Source organism: Stegostoma tigrinum, chromosome 26 (genome assembly GCF_030684315.1).
Source record: "Stegostoma tigrinum isolate sSteTig4 chromosome 26, sSteTig4.hap1, whole genome shotgun sequence".
Lineage (NCBI taxonomy): Eukaryota > Metazoa > Chordata > Chondrichthyes > Orectolobiformes > Stegostomatidae > Stegostoma > Stegostoma tigrinum.
In genome coordinates, this window is record NC_081379.1 from 38,859,325 (window position 1) to 38,883,540 (window position 24,216).

General features: G+C 44.9%; 1 protein-coding gene across 3 annotated transcripts in view; it reads right to left on the reverse strand.

The window, feature by feature from the left end:
* The window catches only part of cabp1a (calcium binding protein 1a), a 109,814-nt gene that overhangs the window by 17,246 nt on the left and 68,352 nt on the right, over positions 1–24,216 (reverse strand). For all 3 annotated transcript variants that reach the window (XM_048555677.2, XM_048555678.2, XM_048555679.2), the window contains 2 exons: positions 7,206–7,236; positions 2,885–3,028 (listed from right to left, as the gene is read on the reverse strand). In XM_048555677.2, coding sequence (XP_048411634.1) covers positions 2,885–3,028; positions 7,206–7,236 — 175 coding nt within the window. The remainder of the gene's footprint in view (positions 1–2,884; positions 3,029–7,205; positions 7,237–24,216) is intronic.

Consider the following 24,216-nt stretch of genomic DNA (forward strand, 5'->3'; position numbering starts at 1 on the left):
GACTGGCACCCTGAATCATTTTTTTAAAATTAGTTTGTGGGATATGGGTGACACTGGCTCATTTACTGCCCATCCCTATCTGCCCAGTGGGTCATTAAGAGTCAGCAAGATTGCTGTGGGTCTGCAGTCACGTACAGGCTCATGCAGTTTCCTTCTCTAAAGGACACTGGTGAACCAGATGGGTTTTTGGGCATTTGGCAATAGTTTCATACCTACCACTGGATTCTTAATTCCAGATTTTTTTAAAAAAAGAATTGAAATTCCACCATCTGCTAGGGCAGGACTGGAACCCCCCAGGACATCAGCTGGGTCTCTGCATTAATAGCCTTCTGATAACAGCAACATGCCATCACCATTCCTTGAGGCATAGTCAGTAAACAAGTTTCTGCTGAAGTTACAATGAGAAAAGCACAAGGGTTTGGGTTAAAAACCTGTTTTTAATGACACCATCGAGCCAACAGGAGAGGAATACATTACCCTGTTACTATGCTGCCAGTTTTCAGACATAAAGGCTCTGCCATTGGAGCACAGAGCTCCCCATTTCATCCCAAACAGCAGCATCCTCACAAAATGTTTCACAATGTTTCACAATGAAAGATCACGGTGGCATTGTGCCAACCCAACACTGTTCATAAACCTCGCGGTATCATTCCTTCCTCACAATGAATTTGCTGTTATTTGCAGCAAACATCTATTCCTGAGGCTGGAGCACAGGAGGTCGAGGGGTGACCTTACGGAGCTTTATAAAATCATGAGGGGTATGGATAGGGTGAACAGCCAGTGGTTTTTCCTTAGGGTGGGGGATTTCAAGCCTGAGCACATTTTTAAGGTGAGAGGAGAAAGATTTAAGAATGACATGGGGGCACTCTGTTTTTTTACATTGGGGGTGGTTCGTATCTAGAATGAACTTCCAGAGGAAGTGGTGGATGCAGGTACAGTTACAATGTTTAAGTTAAGATGAGTATATGAATAGGAAAGGTTTGCAGGGATATGGGCCAAGTGTAGGTAGGTGGGACTAGTTTAGTTTGGGATAACGGACAGCACGGACTGGTTGGACTGAAGGGTCTGTTTCCGTGCTGTATGACTCTGTGAATGTCCTGTGATTGTGGAATCTGTAACACTATGTATCACCTTAATGAGACAATTTACACATTAAACCCCCACACTACAACTGGGCCGCTGTGGAAACGCACCGTGTCAGGTCCTGGATGTAGCTGATTGAAATCTTTAACAAGGTCCTAAATGGTGTGTTTAATTAAATGTGGCCTAACCTTTAACTGACAGAACATTTATTTGTTGGCGGGGATCACGTCAATGAAACAGATCAATAATAAAAACTCTCCAGTGGGCAGCAAACTTAAACAGTGAAATATCTTAACTGACTTAACCGCAAAGGAACATTTGAGGTGACAGTTAAGATGAGTTAGTGCTGAATTAACTTGTATGTGTCAGGGGAGACCTGGAATTAAAGTAACTTGCTCGAATTGCATTCGTCTGCAGCCTTGTGGCAGCTCTGGGGCTGTAAGACCCATCACTCGATTCCGCTTAGTTGCAACGTATTTTTGTTTCAATCTCAATTTCGTTGGAAACATAGAAAACACAGAAAATAGGGGCAGGAGTAGGCCATTCAGCCCTTCAATCCTACTTCCCCATTCAACATGATCATGGCTGATTGTCCAACTCAGTGCCCCAAGAACTACATCCAACTCCTTCTTGAAAACATTCAATATTCTGGTCCCAAACACTTCCTGTGGCAGAGAATTCCGCAGGCTCCCCACTCTCTGGGTGAAGACATTTCTCTATGTTTCAATCCCAAAAGGCACGACCCCATAAGTTTAAACTGTGACTCCTGGTACAGAAGCATTAAAACCACCCTTCCTGCATTTGGCCTGTCTGGTCCTGTTAGAAGTTGAGAGGTTTTTAATGAGATTCCCCACCGCAGCCCCATTCTTCCCATCAGTGAATACAATCCGGAGCAATCCAAGCTCTCTTCACATACTGGTCCTGCCATTCAATGAATCAGTCCAGTAAATCATCAGTGAACTCCCTCCATAGCCAGATCATCTTCCTCGGATAAGGACACTAAAACTGTGTACAATTATTCCAGGTATTAAACTTGCCACTACATTCCATGTAAAAGTTTCTTCTTGATGAGACTGCGGGAGAGGAATGTGGTGTTGTAGCCAACAACGCCCCACCCTCAGCCCAGACATTTGGTATAACCAACATGTACCTGTGCCACGGGCACCAGGGCTTGACGTCATTTGAGATATGTCAGGTTAAGTGATGCCAGCCACAGCATTTCCTAAAGGAAGTTACACGCGTACAATGTCGGCTGAAATTACTGGGCCTTTCCTGAGTCTTAAGCAGGAATCGAACTCATTTACGTGCTGGGGTTTGACAGGATTTGACTTCGCTTTGGTGCTTGTTATGTTTCTAACGCCTGATTCTCAGCCGTCAGAAACAATCACACTTTAGACCTGGAAAGGATAAGGTTTAATTACTTTAACCCAAATTCCAAAGCAGCCAGGTAGGAAGACTGCTTTAGAACACACATCCTGAATCTCCAGTGCAGCCATGAACATGGTCCCCAGGAACACATGGGCAAGTGATTTGTTACTGGGCACTCATCATGTGACGTGGATCTGTTCTACAGCATAGCCAATATATTGGACCGGCACCTCATGGTGTTACTCCATTAATGCCATGAGTATTTTCTACCTGGTCTGAGCAGATGGTGTTTCAACTCCATTGTATTCACCTGGCCTTCAAATAAGATGGGATTTTCCAAAGTTGTACATCTGCTGTGCTTCAGATTTCAATGTTGCAAAGGTAGTGTGTTTGCAACCAGGTCTATTTAGATCATCACTGTTTCTCAACTTACAGTTCATGTTGATTTGCTGGGACAGTTCAATCAGCTCCATTTCTGTTGGCATATAGCCCATCGTCCGCATACAGTTACCCAGGTCCTTACAGCCAATGAATCCATCCTTGTCTTTATCAAACTCTTTGAATGCATCTCTCAGCTCTGCGAACAGAGAGCAATTTGATCATAAAGACATGTCACGTAAAAGAAATCTCACCTGCCATGAGTATTAGATTAATGAGACCAACAACAGCTTGCATTCAAATACCATTTGTATTGTGGGATGATATCTTCAGGCACTTTGCAGAAAATTAATCAGACACAAGATCTACAACGAACCAAGGGCTCAGGGAGTGTGAAAGGTTAGTCAAATTGGTGCGATTTGACAAGGACGGGGCAGTGGAGAGATGGAGATACTGTGAGACAGAGTTCCAGAAATTAGGGTCTGGAGAGCTGAGGACACAATTTTGAGCAGAAGGGGAGCGGAGAGTTACACAACATTCTTCCAGCTCCCTAACAATGCTGTGTCTGTTCTGTGATGTTATACCGGACAAATTAGGTTTGGCCCAGTCTCACTGACTGCGCATGCTAACAGTTACACTACAGACAAGCTCCAGCTTATACGAAGCTCTCACTGTTTGGACATCTGCTCTTAGGATTGGAGAACTATTGAGCAAAGAGTTAGGGCAATGTACTTGGAGTTTGTGCAACTGGCGAAGATGGGGGTTGCCACGTGAATTATGTAGCTACGTTCCAATCCGTCCAGCGTAACACATTTGTAACAGATACATTCAGTCAGGTGACAGGGGCTGAAAGGTGTGAAAAATGAGAAGCATGAGCTTGGAACACATGACTGAGGAGGAAAGTGAAATTAACACATTGTGGAAGATCTCTGACAGTTACTTAAAAAGGGTGGCAGATAGGAAACAGGGAATCATAGACTGGTTAGCCGGACAACGGTAGTGTGGAAAATGCTAGAGTGCACCAAAAAAGTTTTAATTACAGCGCACTTGACAAACAGTAACAGGGCCCGACTGAGTCAGCATGGATTTATGAAAATTAAACTGGAGAGTGGTCAGAAAAGATTTACCAGGATGTGCCGGGAATGGACGGTTTGAGATATAAAAATAGACTGGGAAGAATGAGAGATAACAAGGTGTAGAGCTGAACACAGCAGGCCAAGCAGCGTCAGAGGAGCAGGAAGGCTGACGTTTCGGGCCTAGACCCTCCTTCAGAATGAGACTTTCTTTTCACTCCAGCATAGGAGATGGAGGGGTGACCTTTTTGAGGTCTATATCATTGTGAGGGATGTAGATAAAGTGAATGACAAGGGTGTTTTCTCTACGGTGGGGGTGTTCAAAACTAGAGGTCATATTTTAAGGTAAGAGGAGAAAGATTTTAAAAAGGACACGAGACGCAACTTTTTTTTTTAAACAGAGAGTGGTTTGTATGTGAAATGAACTTCCAGAGGAAGTGGTGGATGTGGGTACAATTATAATGTTTAAAAGGCATTTGGATAAATACATGAAAAGGAAATGTTTTGGAGGGATATCGGCCAAGTGCAGACAGGTGGGACTAGTTAAGTTTGGGATTATGGTCGGCATGGGCTGATTGGACTGAGGGGTCTGTTTCCATGCTGTATGACTCAATGGAAATGAAATCATGCTGGACAAACTGACTGGATTTTTTCAAGGATATAATCAGTAGAGTTGATCAGGGAACCAGTGGATGTGGTTTACTTGGACTTTCAGAAGGTTTAATAAGTCGCACATACGAGATTAACATGTAAAATTAAAGTGTATGGGTTTGGGGATAGTGTGCTGACATGGACAGAGTACAAACCGTAGAAATAAACAGATAACACGGTGTGGAGATGGATGAACACAGCAGGCCAGACAGCATCAGAGGAGCAGGAAAGCTGACATTTTGGGTCTGGACCCTTCTTCAGAGTAGAAATAAACAGGTCTTTTTCGAAGAGGCAACCAGCTCTTGTGAACCCTAGCTATTCACAACATATATTAAAGATTTAGCTGATGGAATTATATGCAATATCTCCAATTCTGCAGATACCAAGCTGATGGGAGGGTGAACTGTGAGGAGGACGCAGAGATGCCTCAGTATGATTTAGACAAATTGAGTAAATGGATAAGCACATGGCAGATACAGTAAACTGTGGATAAATGTGAGGTCATCCACTCTGGGAGCAAAAACATGAAGGCAGATTATTATCTGAATGGCGATAGATTGGGAAAAGGTGCAATGAGACATGGGAGCCCTTCTGCCCCAGTTGCTGAAAGTCAACACTGCAGGTACAGCTAGTGGTAAAGAAGGCAAAAGGTATGTACTGCCTTCATAGTAAGAGAATTCAAGTACAAGAGCAGGGGTGTCTTTCAGCAACTGTACAGGGTCTTGGTGAGACCACATCTGGAATACTGCATACAATCTTGAAAATATTTATTTTCATCCGCTCACTCAGCTTGTCTATCTCCCCCTGGAGACTCTGTCACTCTCATCACTTGCCTTCCCAATTATTGTTGTGTGATCTGCAAACCTGATTATAATACAGTCACTTCCCTCATTCAAGTTATTAATATGCTGTAAATAATTGTGGCCCCGGCACTAATCCCTGTGACACTCCTCTAGTTACACTGCCAGCCTGAAAATGTCCCCTTTATCCCAACTCTGTCTTCTATTAGTTAGCTAATCGCCTATCCAGGCTAATATACTATCTCCAACACCATGGGCTCTTATTATATTGGGACATCCTATCAAATACCTTTTGGAAAACCAAATGTATCATATCAACTGGGTCCCTTTTGTCTATCTTGCATATTATCTCCTCAAAAGGACTCTAATAAATTTGTTAGGCAATGATTTCCCCTTCATGAAGCCATGCTGATTCTGCCTGAACTTATTATATATTTCTAAATGCTCTACAACTACATTCTTTATAATGGGCATTAACATTATCACAATAACCGGTGTTAAGCTAACTGGCCTACAGAATCATAAAATCCCTACAGTGAAGGAGCAGGCTATTCAGCTGATTGAGTCTACACCAACCCTCCAAAAAGCATCCCGACCAGACCTGCCCCCTACCCTATCCCTGTAACCCTGTATTCCCCATGGCTAACCCCTCTAGCCTACACATCCCTGCACACTATGGACAATTTAGCACGGCCAATCCACCTGACCAGCATATCTTTGGACTGTGGGAGGAAACCGGATCATCCGGAGGAAACCCACGCAGACGCAGGGAGAATGTGCAAACTCCGCACAGACAGTTGCCTAAGCGATTGTTATTATGTTTATTTCTTCACCCCTGCCCTCACCCTCACAACACCATCAGCCTCTGGATTGTTCAGTATTTCTGGAATGTTATTAGTGTCCCCTACCATGAAGGCTGCTAGTTTACACCAGTTTGAATTGAGGCCCTGAACAATTGACAGTGTCATGACCCCCAACATCTCAGAGTCCATTTGGTCATTTCTCCATGCCCTCTCTCTACCGCGGCCAACTTGAATGCTTGGTCCGTGCCCCGTTCTGCGATGAACTGACTGGCCTTAATTTTGGGAAGCATTCAGACTGCTTTCATCGGCCTGAGTGCACCAGAATAGGTAGAATTTTGTTGGGCTGTGATGACTCTGCAGCCAAATAGCCTGCTGCTTTAGCCACTCGGAAGTCTAAATATAAAAGAGGTTGGGGAATCTCACACCAGAGAGAAAAGGAGAAAGCAAATTCAATAATAATTTTCAGAAGGGAATTGTCTAAACTCACGAAATGGGAAACACTGCAGGCATACGAGAGTACAGCAAAGCGAGTGAAATTGATTAAACAAATTCTTTTGGGGAGACAGAATGGCCTGAATCAGTCGTGTAAGGCTCTACGATATTAATTAGGACATTAAAAAAGGTGTTAAATTATGCAGATAGTAGCCATTGCTTTTCATACTGAAATATTGTAACAGCTAGCCAAAAGGTAATAACACTAGGTACAGGGTTTCTGAACATCTTTCATTTAAAAAAAAATCACATACAGTACAGAAGAGGCCCTTCAGCCCATCATATCCATACTGTTATGTTTGTTCAGCATGATTTATAGTTTAACATCACTCCCTCGCATGAAAGTTGCTAAATTCAAGGAAGAATGGCATCTGGGTTAAAGAAAAACACACTCCATGCAGCTGGAAGATATTTTGTAAAGAGAACCCACCGAATACATCTGTGATGATTTGCAGACACTTTCACTTCGTTTGGTTATTAATGACATATACAGTCAGCATTTCCTGGAGAATGGTTCTTATTCACAGCATAAGTTAATAAAAAACTGAAATGTTTACCTTCAATTTCCTCTGCTCCCAGCTCTCTGTCCTATTGACAAAACATTTGGCATTAGATATCTCCCATGTACTCTGGTGTGTGTTAAACATTTACAATTGAAATATGATGCAGGATGCTATTATTTCAAATAGCATTCAGTTATCTTCAATGAGAAGGTAATGATGTCACTGACTCAATCCTGATAGTACTGGAGTCTGTATTGTTTATTTTAGTTGATATGTTAAAGAGACACTGGGTTGCACAGTCACATCAAACTATCAAACGTGTCCCCTTTTTAAAAAGACCATAAATCATTGAAACCCAAATAATAAAATGAGGAAGTTTTATGCAATTAAATGATATTCTTGGTACCATCCATTCTGCACTCCAGTCCCTCTGCCACAAGGCAGTCTTAAAATTACCTCCTCACTGAATTTTTAAAAAACATGCTTCCATACAACATGCAGAATTCCCAACTATGATATAGCACTGGCAGGGTGCACAGTTTGGATAACTGCCCGTGTTCCCTGGGATGTGTGCAGGAATGCTATTCCCTCTCTGCAAGAGCTGGTCAGTGGGATTCACTGCAGACAAATAACAAAACACGGCCAACCACAAAGACTGTGAGTAATGAAAGGGCGGAAGCTGCGACCAACTGAAATGTAGGTTCTCGGTATACAGTGTAGGCGGCAGCAGGAAAATTGTCAAAACAAAATACAGAGGGCACTAGTAATACTCAGCAAGTCAGGCAGCAGCTGAAGGCAGTGGAAGAGAACCAACATTTCAGGTCACTTGCTTATGTCTCCCTCTGCAGCTAAGTATTATCAGCATTCTCAGTCTGTGACTTTCTACTATGTACCCTATAGACTGTGACCAGAAATGTCGACTCTTTCTCTGCAGCTATTGCCTTACCCTGCTGCACATCTCCAGCATTTGCTGCTTTCCGTATTTTGTGATAAGGTATAAAGTTTAGGAGTTACATTTGTATCTGTGGGTGGGGAAATGTGTGGGACTTTTACGACTGCAGCTCACCATAGGTTTAAGTAGGGTTACCTTATGCAAGTGGAGGTCAAACCTATGTGTACAATGCCGTGGGTGTGACAGAATGTGATACAAGTGCACCTCTCTAACCCAAAAATACTTGCCCAATATACATTTGAGCCTACAGCATCTCCTAAGACCTGAATTTGTAAGAGACTATGTCTGCACTGGGGGCCACTATTGTGTTAGGTACAGATGACTGTTGTAGTGGAAACAACATGCAGGATACTCTGAGATAACAAGGTGTGGAGCTGGATGAATGCAGCAGGCCCAGCAGCGTCAGAGGAGCAGGAAAGCTGAAGTTTCGGGTCATTTTCTGAAGAAGGGTCTTGACCCGAAACGTCAGCTTTCCTGCTCCTCTGATGCTGCTTGGCCTGCTGTGTTCATCCAGCTCTACACCGTGTTATCTCAGAATATCCAGCATCTGCAGTTCCTACTTTCTCTGCAGGATATTCTGTCAGAATGATGGTAGCCCTCAGGCGAGAGCGTTTCAACAGCTTTCATAATTGCTGCTAAGATGTAGGTAGCCTTACTAATTTGTGCACAGCAAGCTCCCACACTCAACACTGAGAAAACTGCCAGATAATCCTGGATTTAGTAATGAGAATTGAGGGATAACTATTTGCTGAGACATCAGGGAAAACTTCACTGCTGTTTTTCCAAGTACTGCCAGGGGATCCTAGGCATCCACTGGAGAGGGGGCCTTGATACAGAGCAGCAGCCAAATGCTGGCACCTCTTGAGATTGCAGGGCTGCCTTGATACTGCCCTGGCCTGAAGATGCCTAAGCACACCAATGTTAAAGCTGGCGAACAAACAAAGAAAACACAGTTCAGGAAACAGCTTTTTTACTGCGTGGCTTTGCTGTAAGCATTGTAGGAACAATCTTTTTACTCGTTTGTGGGATGAGGCTGTCGCTGGCTATGCCAGCATTTACTGCTCTTTCCTAATTGCCCAGGGGGCAATTAAGAGTTAACTACATTGCTGTGGGTCTGAAGTCACATGTAGGGCAGGTAAGGATGGCTGTTTCCTTCCCTAAAGGACTTTAGTAAACCAGACGGGTTTTTCCCGACAATTGGCAATAGATTCAAAATCATCGTTTGACTCTCAATTCCAGATTTTTAAAATTGAATTCAAATTCCACCATCTCCCTTGGCAGGATTCAAACCCAGGTCCCCAGAACGTTATCTGGGTCTCAGGATTAACTGTCCAGCGACAATACCATTAGGTCATCTCCTCCCCCTCCTGTTTCTTGAAACAAGATTTCCCGTACTCATTTCAGTTGTGATGTCGAGGTGCCAGTGTTGGGCTGGGGTGGACAAGGTCAGACGTCAGACGACACCAGCATGTTTATTTGAAATCACACAAGCTTTCAGACTGTACCTGATGAAGGGACTGCGCTCCAAAAGCTTGCGTGATTTCAAATAACCCTGTTGGACTATAACCCTAGCGTGTAGCATTTCAGTTGAGCATGCTGATAACTGCAAGCTGTAAAAACAATTCTGCTGGAGGCTACCTCCTCCTCCATTATCAGCTGCCTACCCAGTAATATTGTCACTTTCATACATCAATGTTAATCTTAGCACAGAATTAATTGTTGTCTCTAGCTGCACTGCTCTGTTGCTTTTTATTGGCAAAATGTGACCAGAAAACAGAGAGAATCACACAGTGAAATGGCAAATTCTTCAAAATTTAAAACCTCTGTGATAATTTTCTTTAAACAAAATATACTGCCGAGCCAAATGCATTTGGGCTGACCACTGGAGGGGAGGGCCAGCAACACGAGAACAAACAGTGGCTGTGTTCTCGAGGATTATTCATAAAGATATATTAGCCACCAGAGAGCACTGCACTTTCACACTCAGCTCATTCATTAAACTCAACCGACAACCACCAAGCAATGTACCTTAACACTCAGATCATTCATAAAGTTCTACTGACAACTGTTAGGAATGAGTGTTGGAATGTTGCTTTAAATCATTAAATCAGCGTTTTTGTACTTAACACGTGCCTTCAGTCCTCTCCGTTCCTATCTCACAACAGTACTGACTGATAAATATTAACAGATACATCTGTCTCCATAATTTTCTTTGAAATTCTCCTCCTCTCTTCAGTTTCTGTAGCTAAGGGACAATTACTGAACCCCCGAAGGTATGTGGGACAATTGACAATGGGTGCATGATTGCTGTTAGGCTAGCTTTTAACTGCACAGTTTTATAAAAAACAGAATTCAAATTTCACCATCTGGCCAAATGCTCTTGTAGTGCAGTGATAATGTCCTTACCTCTGGGCCAGGAGACCTTTGTTTAAGCCCCACCTGCTCCAGACATCTCTAAACAGGTTAAGTAGAATATCTTCACCATCCAGCCATGCTGGGATTTCGAAACCACATCCCCTGGGTCTACCGGAGATTACTAGTCCAGTGACATTACCACTGGCTTTGCCAGGGGTGAAGATAATGCCTCCGAAAGGTGCTGCTCAGTAGCTGGGTCGGCGTCACAGTGAGAGATGGTAGATTGATCAGTGGATTAGTAAACCGGGCTTTAAGGTCATGGGTTCAAATCCCACCACATTTTACATTCAATTATTGAGCCTGGATTTGGTGCCAGGAGTGATGTGTTCATTGGTGAGAAAGTTGGCAAAATCACATGAAATAGCCAGCAAGGTGCCTCACAATATCAAGAATATTCTCCTACCCAATCAGACAAAATTCTCACTAATGAGCAACAAGAAGCCTATTTGCATTGATTAGCTTGTATTAACATCTCACTATTACCTTCTCTCACCCCATTAGTATACAGTATTCCCAGCCTGCAAAAAAAACTAGATGGTGAGAATTCCCAATGTGGAAGCTCGGGCATTCCAGCTCACTGCTTGCTCTTCCCCACACCTGTCCTGGGCACCAACACCAATGTCTCAGCACACACATCAAGGACAGTGACTACATACACCCTTACACATGGACCTTGTCATCCAAAACACTTCTTGGCACATCTCCGATCCAGTACGGTTCTCCACTTCAAAGCTGCACCTTGGGGCACACTGGCACCCCTGTCCATGATACTGTTGGTAAGGTACTCTGTGTGTAGGAGAGGGCAGTTACCTCATGGTTTGGACCAGGCTGCATCTCAGAACTCCTTACTTACTCTCTTACAGCTCACTCACCTTGTGCTTACTATGACGTTCACAGCCAGAACAAACAGACTCATAATACCCAGGTACTGTGTATTAAGCGCGGGTCACTAGACCCAAAATATTAGTTCTGATTTCTCTCTACAAATGCTGCCAGACCTGCTGAGCTTTTCCAGCAGTTCCTGTTTATATTTTTGTTCACAAAGCCCTTGACTTGCCTTTGGCCCACATACAAAGCCAGGCAGATTGTCGTGTTTACCAGAAGTGATGTTACTATACAGGAGTGCTCTACATCAATCTCACACCTACAGCATGTGCCAGCAGCCTCATGCAGCAAACACACTGTGCATGCCTCCACCAAAAGGCCAGGTCGCAAATTCTGAGGGGAGAGGTACTTCATCAGGCAAAGGGAAACAGCCTGGGGCGGGGGGGGGGAAAGGTTCTGACACAGTATGTCAAGGACACTGTCTGCTATCAGCCCAGGGACTTGGTAACAGTCACTCAGTCGCTTGGGTGGATGGTCTTTACCACTATTGTCCAGAGAGTTGGCCACACTCAGCCCTGTGGGTCCGCTGCAGCCAGTCTGAGGAGTCTCTGGAAGGTAGTCAGGGATCTGCACAGAGGATCTGGACGGTCAGGGTTCGGGAGCGGTCTGTTTAAGTCAGTCAGGGTGGGGGAGGGGAATTTCAGCTACAGTCAGCCCTGAGGCTCAATCCATTAAAGGTTTTGTCAGGGGCGGGGTGGTGGAAGGGAAAGGGGGGTTATCGGGTGCCACTGCTGTGAAAGAGGAGCTGGGGAACTCAGTTGTGAGGTCTGAAGGCAGAATGCTGGGATACAGACAGGATAATGGTGCAACTTACCTCAGAACACTGATGGAAAGGGGATAATGAGGGAGAGGGCAAGGGTCACCCCAAAAGGCAGCGACACTCTGGTTTGAATTGGTCAGCAGTGGAACATGGTGGACTAATATATCTGCTAATGTTGACTTGTTTTGCCTGGGGCTGGGGAGGTAAATATTTCGATAAGGCAGGTTTGGGTGGGAAGGTGGGCAATGGATGGGGTGAGTAGCCAAGATCTTTAGGATAGGGGAGTCCAAAACTAGAGGTCATAGGTTTAAGGTGAGAGGGGAAAGATGTAAGACGGACCTAAGGGGCAACTTTTTCATGCAGAGGGTGGTATGTGTATGGCAATGACCTCTCAGAGGAAGTGGAGGAGGCTGGTACAATTACCACATCTAAAGGCATTCGGATGGGTACATGAACAGGAAGGGTTTAGCGTGACATAGGCCAAATGCTGGCAAATGGGACTTGATTAGTTTAGAATATCTGGTTGGCATGGATGAGTTGGAATGAAGAGTATGTTTCCATGTTGTACATCTCTACGACTGCAAGTTCAAAGCTGATGGGGTTGATGGGAAGAGCTCCTGAGATAGGGAAGATGTAGATCTGGGGCTTCACTGAGGTTGAGCAGTGTGAGGGGCTGCCTGCACCCCCTGGAGTGGAAAGGATACGTGGTTCCCTCTGTCAGGGAGAGGGACTGCACCCTGGAGCGATGTGAGGACCCAGCCATTACCCACACGTCCAGACAGTCCAGCCCATTGGCACGCACCACCTGCCATCCGAGCCTGCAGATGGAGCACAAGTCCAAGCGCCACCTCCTCGCTACATGCTGCAGCAGGGATCAATCCCGGATTGTTCTTATGCAGGAACAATGCTGTTGTAGTCTTAGTCCTAATAAATTTGAAAACGTGATCAAGTGTGTAGATGAGGGAAGTTCAGTTGATGTAGTTTATATGGATTTCAGTGAAGTTTTTTTCAAGGTCCCTCATGGCAGACTGAATGAGAAAGTTAAAGCACATGGAACTGAGGGAAACTTGGTGAGATTGGTCAGAAACTTACTAATGGGGCACAAGGGGTAGTAGTAGGAGGCTGTCTGAGTGCCTGGAGGCTGGTGTTCGGTGGCGTACCGCAAGGATCAGTAATGGGATCTTTGTTATATACATAAATAATGTCAATGAAAATGCTGGGGGGAGGGGGGGATGTTAAACAACTTTGCAGATGGCACCAAGATTGGTGGAGTGCTTAATAGCACAGAAGATGGTTGTAGGTTACAGGAAGATCTGGATGGGTTGGTCAGATAGGCAGGCCAGTGGCAGATGGTATTTAACCCTGACAAGTGTGAGGTGGTGCACCTTGGATGTAGAAACAAGGGAGCATTTAATGAATGGCAGGACATTGGGTAGTTTGGAGGAACAGGGGGATCTTGAGGTAGTTATTCACAGATCCCTGAAGTCAGCAGAGCATGTGAATAGGATAATTAAGAAGACATATGAGACTCTTGCTTTCGTCAATCATGACGGAGTATAAACATGAAGAGGTGATGTTGGAGTTGTATAGAGCATTGGTCTGGCCACAGTTGGAGTACCATGTGCCGCTCTGGTCACCCCACCACAGGAAGGAGGTGGTACAGAGGAGGTTCACCAGGATGTTGCCTGGGATGGAGAAACTGAGCCGTAGGGAGAGACTAGATCAGCTTGGATTGTTTTTTTTAAAGAGTAGAGAAGACTGACAGAGGACATGAATGAGGTGAATAATATAGGGGTATGATCAGGGTGAACTGAGAGCAACTGTTCCCCTTTGTTGAGGGGTCAATCATGAGGGGGCACAGTTTTAAGGTAAGGGCAAGGAGATTCAGAGGGGATTTGGGGAAAGAACTTTGTGGGAATCTGGAATGCATCACCTGGAAAGGTGATGGAGGCCGGAAACCTTACAACCTTTAAAAAAATATCTGGATAAGTACTTCAAATATAACATTCAAGAATATGGGAGAAGTGCAGAAAATTGGGATTAGTGCTAATGATAATTTCAATAGCAGTTACGTTGGTACAGACTCAATGGGCTGAAGGGCCTTTTCTGCACTTTGTGACCCTATAAGAGGGAACAGAGACTGGACCCGCAGAAAATTCTAAAAGAAGGGATAATTCAACAAAATTGGCAATTTCACGGCACACTTGTCACAAAAGCTCACTGTGAAAAAGTTTGAATAGAGCACACTGCAGGGTTTGTAAGGGCTGCCGATGCTGGAGTCAGGGATAACACAGTGTGGAGCTGGATGAACACAGCAGGCCAGGCAGTGTCAGAGGAGCAGGAAAGTCGACGTTTTGGGTCGGGACCCTTCTTCAGAAACAGGGCTTTGCATGGGGTTATAGCTCACTCAGAGATAGTAAGGGAGAATTTCTGAAGAAGGGTCTCGACCCAAAACGTCAGGCTTCCTGCTTCTCTGATGCTGCCTGGCCTGCTGTGTTCCTCCGGCTCCACACCGTGTCAAACACCTGCAGGGTTTACCTTGCCTTGAGTTCATGTCAATTCCTTACTTCTTGTTCACTTATACCTGAATAATCTTGAACCACACTCGCAGTAAATGACAGCTGTATGGCAGTTCAGTGTGAGGATGTTATAGGACAGTGATGAAAATTTACAGTCACTATAGGAGTGCAATGTTGGAGCATTGTTGACTGTCACTGCTCCTGTTTAGCTGCGATCACACAGTGAACAGGACAAGTCATGTTCTGGGACAAATACCATTTATGTGCAGTCACATGATAAACTTCAAAAGGGGTCACGCTCTGAAAAAACCTGGCCGCACAAGCAATTAAATTTTAATGCGAGCAACGACTGCCCATTAGTGCACAGCAAGGCACAGTGCCTCAGCGATTAGCATTGTTGCCTCACGGTGCCAGGGACCTGGGGTTTGATTCCACCCGCATGGGACTGTCTGTGTGGCATTTGTCCATTCTCCCCGTGTTTGTGTGGGTTTCCTCCGGGTGCTCCGGTTTCCTCCCACAGTCCAAAGAGGTACAGGCTAGGTGGATTGGCCATGCTAAATTGCCCGTAGTGTTCAGGGTGTGTAGATTAGGTGGGTTTGGGGCGGATAGGTCTGTGTGAGATGCTCTCAGGGTTGATGGGCTGAAGGGCCTGTTTCCCCAGTGTAGGAATTCTACGCTGATTGATTGAAAACAAGCATTGAGATTCATGACCAGCTAATGTGTTTGCTCAATGTTGTTTGAAGGGTAAGTAGAGGCCAAGGCAATGGGAGAACTTCTCTTCTTTAAATAGTGCCATTGGATCACTGGTGCCTTCCTGAGAGAGCAGAGAGGAGCTGAATTTAACATCTCAACCAGAAAGTGAGACTTCTGACATTGTAGCCCTTCTCCAATGTACACTGGAGAGTCGGCCTGTACTATGCGCTCAGGCCTTGCAGTTCAGATGCAAGAGTACTGTCTACTAAGTCAAAACTGAGAACTGAAATGGCATCAATGAGGGTATAATTGTTCCCAATATAATTTCCCAGCACTGTTCCCTACTGTTTTAGACCCCTTGCAGAATGCTGAAAGCTGCTTGTGGTAACTGCAAACAAATCGATAAATTAAAATTACAAAGACTGCAGCCTGTGATTCTACAATCCTTCCTCTTGTCTATATAACCACACCATACGCGTCACAGATCACCAGAGTTAATTCTGTTTACTGCCTTTAATTTAGTGCAATGTTCACAAAGTATACTCTATAACACAGCACCCACATTTATTTGGTCAGGGACTGACAGTTATGTTCTGTTTAGATGAACTACGTTGCGCAGACAGACAATAAAAATTGAAATGCTATAATTGATATACAGAAGAGATCAGAAGGGAATAAATTTCAGACAGGGGTCGAGATGACTTAATAAGCACAGAGAACAAAACCAAGTGATAGCTATTGTATGAATAACCAGAAGACAGAACAGCCCTGAGGTTTCTGCATTGCAATATTGTTGTTTTTACCATGAATTTCACAGGAGTGTTTTTCCTCAGGCTGCTCTCCATGCCCTTGGTGACTTATGGTAGGATAAAATTACTGGAAGTGTGGAAACCTTTACTCAGTGGTTACTGTATCAGAGATAATGGGAACTGCAGATGCTGGGGAATCCGAGATAACAAAGTGTGGAGCTGGATAAACACAGCAGTGCTTCTAAGATGCTGCTTGGCCTGCTGTGTTCAGCCAGCCCCACACTTTGTTATCTTGGTGGTTATTCTTTATCTGTGACCACTGGCAACAAGTATCAACAAACAGTGGAGCATGACGTGCCCTCAGGACATTGGTCAGGCCACTAGTAGGATACTGCATTCAGTTCTGGTCCCCTGGCTATAGGAGGGATGTTGTGAAACTTGCAAGGGTTTGGAAAAGATTTACAAGGATGTTGCCAGGGTTGGAGGGGTTGAGCTTAGGAAGAGGATAAATAGGCTGGGGCTATTTTTCCAGGAGCGTCAAGAGACTGAGGGGTAAACTTTATAAAACCATGAGGGGCATGGACAGGGTAAATAGACAAGATTCCCCCCCCGAGGTGGGTGAGTCAGAACTAGAGGATATAGGTTTAAGGCGAGAGGGGAAAGATTTAAAAGGGATCTAATTAGCAATTTTTTCACACAGAGGGCAGTGCGTGTATGGAAGGAGCTGCCAGAGCAAGAGGTGGAGGCTGGTACAATTACAACATCTAAAAAGCATCAGCGTGGGTATATGAATAGGAAGGGTTTAGAGGGATATGGGCCAAATACTGGCAAATGGGACTAGATTTATAAAGGATATCTGGTTGACAGGGACGAGTTGGACTGAAGGGTCTGTTTTCATGCTGTAAGCTGTATGACTTTGCAATGCAGTTCACCCCTCAGCAATGCAGTTCACGCCTGCCCAGATTCAGTTTTCTTTTCCTTCGCACTGATGATAAGCAAAGCACTAACAATCATAGCTCTCTTGGTGAGGTACTGGCACTGAAAGTCTTCACACTATCTGGCTTTCATAATGGGTTATGAATTTATTCACTGACCCATCTGAACAATGCCCCAAAGAATGTTTTACTGTTCCCTGATAACAAAGTGTGGAGCTGGTTGAACACAGCAGGCCCAGCAGCATCTCAGGAGCACAAAAGCTGACGTTTCGGGCCTAGACCCTTCATCAGAGAGGGGGATGGGGTGAGGGATCTGGAATAAATAGGGAGAGAGGGGGAGGCGGACCGAAGATGGATAGAGGAGAAGATAGCTAGAGAGGAGAGTACAGGTAAGGAGGTAGGGAGGCGCTAGGTCAGTCCAGGGAAGACCTATCCCCTCCCTACCTCCCCACCTATACTCTCCTCTCTACCTATCTTGTTTTCTCTCCATCTTCGGTCCGCCTCCCCCCCTCTCCCTATTTATTCCAGTTCCCTCTCCCCATCCCCCTCTCTGATGAAGGGTCTAGGCCCGAAACATCAGCTTTTGTGCTCCTGAGGCGCTGCTGGGCCTGCTGTGTTCATCCAGCTCCACACTTTGTTATCTTGGATTCTCCAGCATCTGCAGTTCCCATTATCTCTTTTACTGTTCCCTGTCTGTTTTATTCTCAAACAGAGACTTTCGAAGAGGATGCAGTTGATAGGCCAAACGCAGACTAGTGTGGGCTGGCCTCCATAAAGGAGTACAATTCTGATGTAGTCAGCATAAGATATAGGAGCAGAATTAGGCCACTCGGCCCATCATGTCTGCCCCAACATGGTTGATGCGTTTCTGAAACCAATTCTCCTGCTTTCTCCCCATAACCCTTGATCCCCTTATCAATTAAGAATCTATCTAATTCTGCCTTAAAGACATTCAGTGACATGGTTTCCACAGCCCTCTGCAGTAATGAGTTCCACAAATTCACCACCCTCTGGCTAAAGAGATTCCTCTTTATCTCACTTCTAAAGGTCTGTGCCTTCACCCGGAGGCTGTGCCCTTGATCCTAGTCTCTCCCACTTGGGAAACATCTTCCCCATGTCCACTCTACCCAGGCCTCTCAGTATTCTGTAAGTTTCAATCAGTTCCCACCTCATCCTTCTAAACTCCATCAGATCCACAGTATAGACCCAGAGTCCTCAACTACTCCTCATATGACAAGCCCTTCAATGCTGGGATCATTCTTGTAAACTTCTTCTGCAACCCCTCCTTAGATAAAGGGGCCCAAAACTGCTCACAGTATTCCAAATGCAGTCTGACCAGAACCTTATACAGCCTCAGGAGTCCAGCTGTTCTTGTTTTCTAGCCCTTTTGAAATGAATACCAACAGTGCATTTGTCTTCCTGACTGCCAAATGAACCTGCATGTTAACCTTAACAGAATCCTGAACGAGGACTCCCCAAGTCCCTCTGTGCTTCAGATTTCCAAAGTCTTTCCCCATTTAGAAAATAGTCTACACTTCTATTCTTCCTACCAAAGTGCATAATCTCACACTTCCTTGCAGTGTGTTCCATCTGCCATTTCTTTGCCCACTCTCCCACCTTGTCCAAGTCCTTCTGCAGCCTCCCCGTTGCTTCAATACTGGCTGCGTCTTCACCTATTTTTGCGTCATCTGCAAACTTGGCAAAGATGGCCTCACTTCCTTCGTGCAGATCGTTAACGTATAATGTGTATCATTGTGGTTCTGTGTGGAATTCCACTAGTCACCGGCTGCCATCCTGACTCAGCTCTACTTTACCATGCACTTCCAAGTACGTCCTTAAAAACGGACTCTAAAATCTTACATGAGCCATTTTCCAATCTTTTCCCCTAACTTTCCATGCAACTGAACTCAACAACCCCTCTCCACCACTATTCAGTTTAAAGCCCGATCCAGAGCCATGGTTATGCGATTTGCCAGGACTCTGGTCCCAACATGATTCAATTGGACTCAGTCCCGATGGAGAAGTTCCCTTCTTTCGCAGTATTGGTGCCAATGTTCCCTGTATTTGAACTTGTTTCTCCCATGCCAATGTCTGAGCCACGCATTTACATCTTTAATCTTGTTGGCCCTGTGCCAATTATTTCATGTAGTCATCCAGAGATTATTCCCTTTTTGGTTCTGCTCTTTAATTTAGCTCCAAACTGCTCATATTTCCTCAGCAGAACCTCTCTGCTGTTTCTACCTGAATTGTTGGCACTTACATAGACCACAACAACTGGATCTTTCCCCTCCCTCTCCAAGTTCCTCTGGAGCCCAGGTGAGAGATCCTGAACCCAGGCACCAGGCAGGCAACACAGCTTTCAGGAATCTCGATCTTGGACACAGGGAACAGTGTCTATTCCCTGACTATACTATCCCCGACTGCAACTATATTTCTCCTTTCTCCTCCCCTCTCTTGAATGTTTCACTGTATCACGGTGCTATGGTCAGTCTGCTTATCCTCCCTACAGCCTCCGCTCCCATCCACACAGGGAACGGGAGTCTCAAACCTGTTAGACAGGCTCTAGAGCTCAGGCTCCTTCAGCACAGCCTCCTGGATCCCTCTACCTTCCTCACTGCTTGTCAAACCCTCCTGACTCCGACCACTGACTGAATCCGAGGTACTTTATCTAAGGGGTGTGACTGCCTCCTGAAACACAGAGTCCGGGTAACTCCCTCCCTCCCTGATGTGTCGCAGTATTTGAAGCTCAGGCTCCAGCTCATCAACTCTAAGCTGGAGTTCCTCAAGCAACCAGCACCTGCTGCAGATGTGGTCACCATGAACCACAAATAGGATCCACCAGCTCCCACATCGTGCAGTTACAACACATCGCCTGGCCCTGCATCTCTACTTTGATCACATCGTTCTTAATTTGCTTCAAAAACTTCCTACTGATCTCCTAGTTTGCATCTGGTAAATATTTCTCCTATTTACCTTCAATCTGAAAGTAAGCAATAACAGAGTCAAATCAGCAGCTATTCTCAACCAATGAACATACGGCTTTCCTGTGATGTCACTTGGTTGTGTGCTGGTGCCCAGTGAATTTATCCTGTTCAAAAAGAAATCCATACTATCTGTAAGCCAGGAAAGCAAACAAAAAGCATCTGTTCCCCTCTGCACCAAACTCCCACACTGTCTCCAAATTCCCTGAGCTACATCCTCGCTGGGGCTGTGTCTCATTCCCAACGTGAGCTCTCCTTCCTGACCATACTGTAACACAATTTATACCTGGTGATATTTTGAGACATGATTACTAGGAAATGGCATGGTCAGTACATCCGATTCAAGAACAAATCACATCATATTTATTGTGACAGATTCCTGGCCATGGGTCCCCCGTTCATTTGCATTCTTAATGTGATGACCCTAAAGTTATGCTCCTGGGTGAAAGGGGTGGGGAGTGAACTTCATTCAATTATATCCTCTCTCAGCCGGTCTCAACAAGCTTAATATCAGAAGGATCCCTGAACTTATGGAGACTTTTTCCCAGTCCAAATGTATTTGCATTTTTAAAGGAGCTAATCAGGGCAAGCAGAGGCTTGGGGACTGTTTTGCAGAACATCTACGCTCGGTTCGCACTAAACAACTGCACCTCCCAGTCACGAACCATTTCAACTCCCACTCCCATTCCTCAGACGACATGTCAAACTTAGGCCTCCTGCACGATGCCACCCAAAGGTTGCAGGAACAGCACCTCATATTCCGCTTGGGAACCCTGCAGCCCAATGGTATCAATGTGGACTTCACAAGCTTCAAAATCTTCCCCCCTCCTACCTCATCCCAAAACCAGCCCAGCTCGACCCCACCTCCCTAATCTGTCCTTCCTCCCACCTATCCCCTCCTCCCACCTCAAGCTGCACCCCCTTCTCCTACCTACTAACCTCATCCCACCCCCTTGACCTGTCCGTCCTCCTTGGACTGACCTATCCCTCTTTGACCTGTCTGTCCCCTCTCCACCTATCTTTTCCTCTATCCATCTTCTATCTGCCTCCCCCTCTCTCCCTATTTATTTCAGTCCTCCCTTCCCCTCCCCCATTTCTGAAGAAGGGTCCAGACCCGAAACATCAGCTTTCCTACTCCTCTGATGCTGCTTGGCCTGCTGTGATCATCCAGCTGTACAACTTGTTACCATTAGAAACATAAACTGAGTAAAAAGGTAACAGTTAAAAAATGAGTCTGGGTTCAGTGAAGAGTAGATATTAGAACATTGGTATCCAACTTAATGGACACAATAATGCTGACATCAGCAGTAAAGCAGTTAATTGCAAGATTCTTATCCTGCTCCACTTCCAATTGAGATTTCCCAGGCTGACCTGTTTTTCAGTACTCAGAGTGAGTTTGTCAGCATTTTTCCTTACCTGCAGTGCATAGTGGTCTAATGCTTGTCCTCAAACTGTTACTTTCACAGCACATGAGTCCACACTAGTGCATCAATCCTCTAACACACTGAGACCAGGGCTATAGGATGTTTTGATCCCTGACTCTTGTGTGTTCCTGAGAAAGTAAAGCTCAAACATATCCTTCATTTGTATCCACAGTCTGGGATATAACCCACAGAATGAGAGATTCCTGTTCAGGGGTAATCCGTTTTTGCATTGCATCTCTTCATTCTAAATCTGTTGAAATTTTCCTGACACTCAACACACGTGACATTCATGAGTTCACATATGAACCTTTCCTCTATTTGGCTGCCTATGTATAGTATGAACAGCTCCTCGACTGTTATGGAGTCGTAGAGCTGTACAGCATGGAAACAGACCCTTTGGTTTGACTCATCCATGCTGACCAGATATCCTAAATTAATCCAGTCCCATTTGCCAGCATTTGACACCATATCCCTGTAAACCCTTCCTATTCATGTACCCATCCAGATGCCTTTTAAATGTTGTAATTGTACCAGCCTCCACCACTTCCTCTGGCAGCTCATTCCAGACATGCACCACCCTCTGTGTGAAAATGTTGCCCCTTAGACCCCTTTTAAATCTTTCCCCTCTCATTTTAAACTAATGTCCTCTAGATTTGGACTCCCCCACTCCAGGGAAAAGACCTTAGCTACCCCACCACTATCCACGCCCCTCATGATTTTATAAACCTCTCTAAGGTCACCCCTCAGCCTCTGATGCTCCACGGAAAATAGCCCCAGCCTATTCAGCTTCTCCCTACAGCTCAAACCCTCCAACCTCAGCAACATCCTCGTGAATCTTTTCTGAATCCTTTCCAGTTTCACAATATCCTTCCTATAGCAGAGGGACTGAAATTGCATGCAGTATTCCAAAAGTGGCCTAACCAATGTTCCGTACAGCCGCAACAGGACCTCCCAGCTCCTATACTTATTACACTGACCAATAAAGACAAGCATACCAAATGCTTCCTTCGCTACCCTATCTGCAACTCCACTTTTAAGGAACTATGAGCCTGCATTTCAAGGTATCTTTGTTCAACCACACACCCCAGGACTTTACAATTAGATGTATAATCCCTGCTCTGATTTGCCTTTCCAAAATATAGCACCTCACATTTAACTAAGTTAAATTCCATCTTCCTTAATTCTGATGAAATAAACTATTACATTAACTATATTATCCCTCTGAAATACTCTAATACTTTCTTTAATCAATATTGCACAGGCCTAACATTTTTTTCCTTCCCTAACTTTCCTTAAGAGCCTCGTAACTGGGAATATTAAGCTTGTTCTTTCAACCAAATCTTTATTGTTGCTATCACATCATTTTAACACGTGTTGACTTGTCTGCTGTGTGTGCACTTTAGACACCACAAAAGATGCATGAATTTATATGAACTGCAAATCCAGAGAAAACTGCCTGACATTTACCACCCATCGAGGCACTCTTATTTCTGAATTATTCTTTACTTTTGTAATTTGACTGTCCAGGGCTCCCTGCACTTTACTTGTCCTCAGTATGTTTCATCTGGGTATTCGTACAGCCACTACATTAGTTTAACACCGCCTCCAATTTACTAGAGCAATAGTTAACCTTCCCTTCCTACTGATTCAATGCCTACCTGAACATCCACTGAATTAAACAACGCCGGCATTAAACAGGTATAAGATCATAAAGTGTGGAGCTGGAGGAACACAGCAGGCCGAGCAGCATTGCAGGAGTAGGAAAGTTGTCATTTCGGGTCGGGACCCCCTGAAGCTGCCTGGCCTGCTGTGTTCCTCCAGCTCCACTCTGTGTTATCTCTGACTCCCGCACCTGCAGTTCTTGCAATCTCCAAGATCATAAAGTGTCGGACCAAAACTGCTCAAATAGGTGCAGGGTGGACAGCACAGAATTTCAGAAGGCCTGCATCAGCCCCACCTGTGGCAAAGTACAATAGTGCATTACACCTCTCCATGAAGCATGCAGTGCCAATAACCTCAAGGTAAGAGTAAACCTCCCTCAGTCTCACACAGATGGATCCTCTCTGGAAGAAAAGCTAGTTGAAAAATACCTGATGTAAAACAGCAGCAGCAGTTTGGACAGCAAACTGAGCTTCATGTTGCGTTTGTGTTCACAAGTTTGATTTATACAGTATTAAAGTCATTTAGCTCAGAAACAGACCCTTCGGTCCAACCAGACCATGAGTCCCACCTGCCTGCTCCTGGACCATATCTCTCTAAACTTTTCCTATTCATGTACTTAGCTCAGCGTCTTTTAAATGTTGTAACTGCGCCTGTATCCTCAGGAAGTTCATTCCGCAAGCGAACCACCTTCTGTGTAAAATAAAACTGCCCCTCAAGTCTTTTTTTAAATCTCTCTTCTCTCACCTTAAAAATACATTCCCTACTCTTGCAATTCCCCCAGCCTGGGGCAAAGGCACCTCCCATTGACTCTATCTGTACCCATCATTACTGTATAAGCCTTTATAAGGTCATCGCTCAAACTCCTATGCTCCACTGAGAAAAGTCTCAGCCTGTCCAGCCTTTCTTTATAACCAGACCTTCCATACCCGGCAACATCCTGGTAAATCTCTTTTGAACCGTCTCTAACATAATAAAGTCCTTCTTGTAACTGGGTGACCAGAGTTGGTCACAGTATTCCAGAAGACGCCTCACCAATGTCCTGTACAAACGTCAACATGACTTTGCAACTCCAGCGTCTAAGCAATGAAGG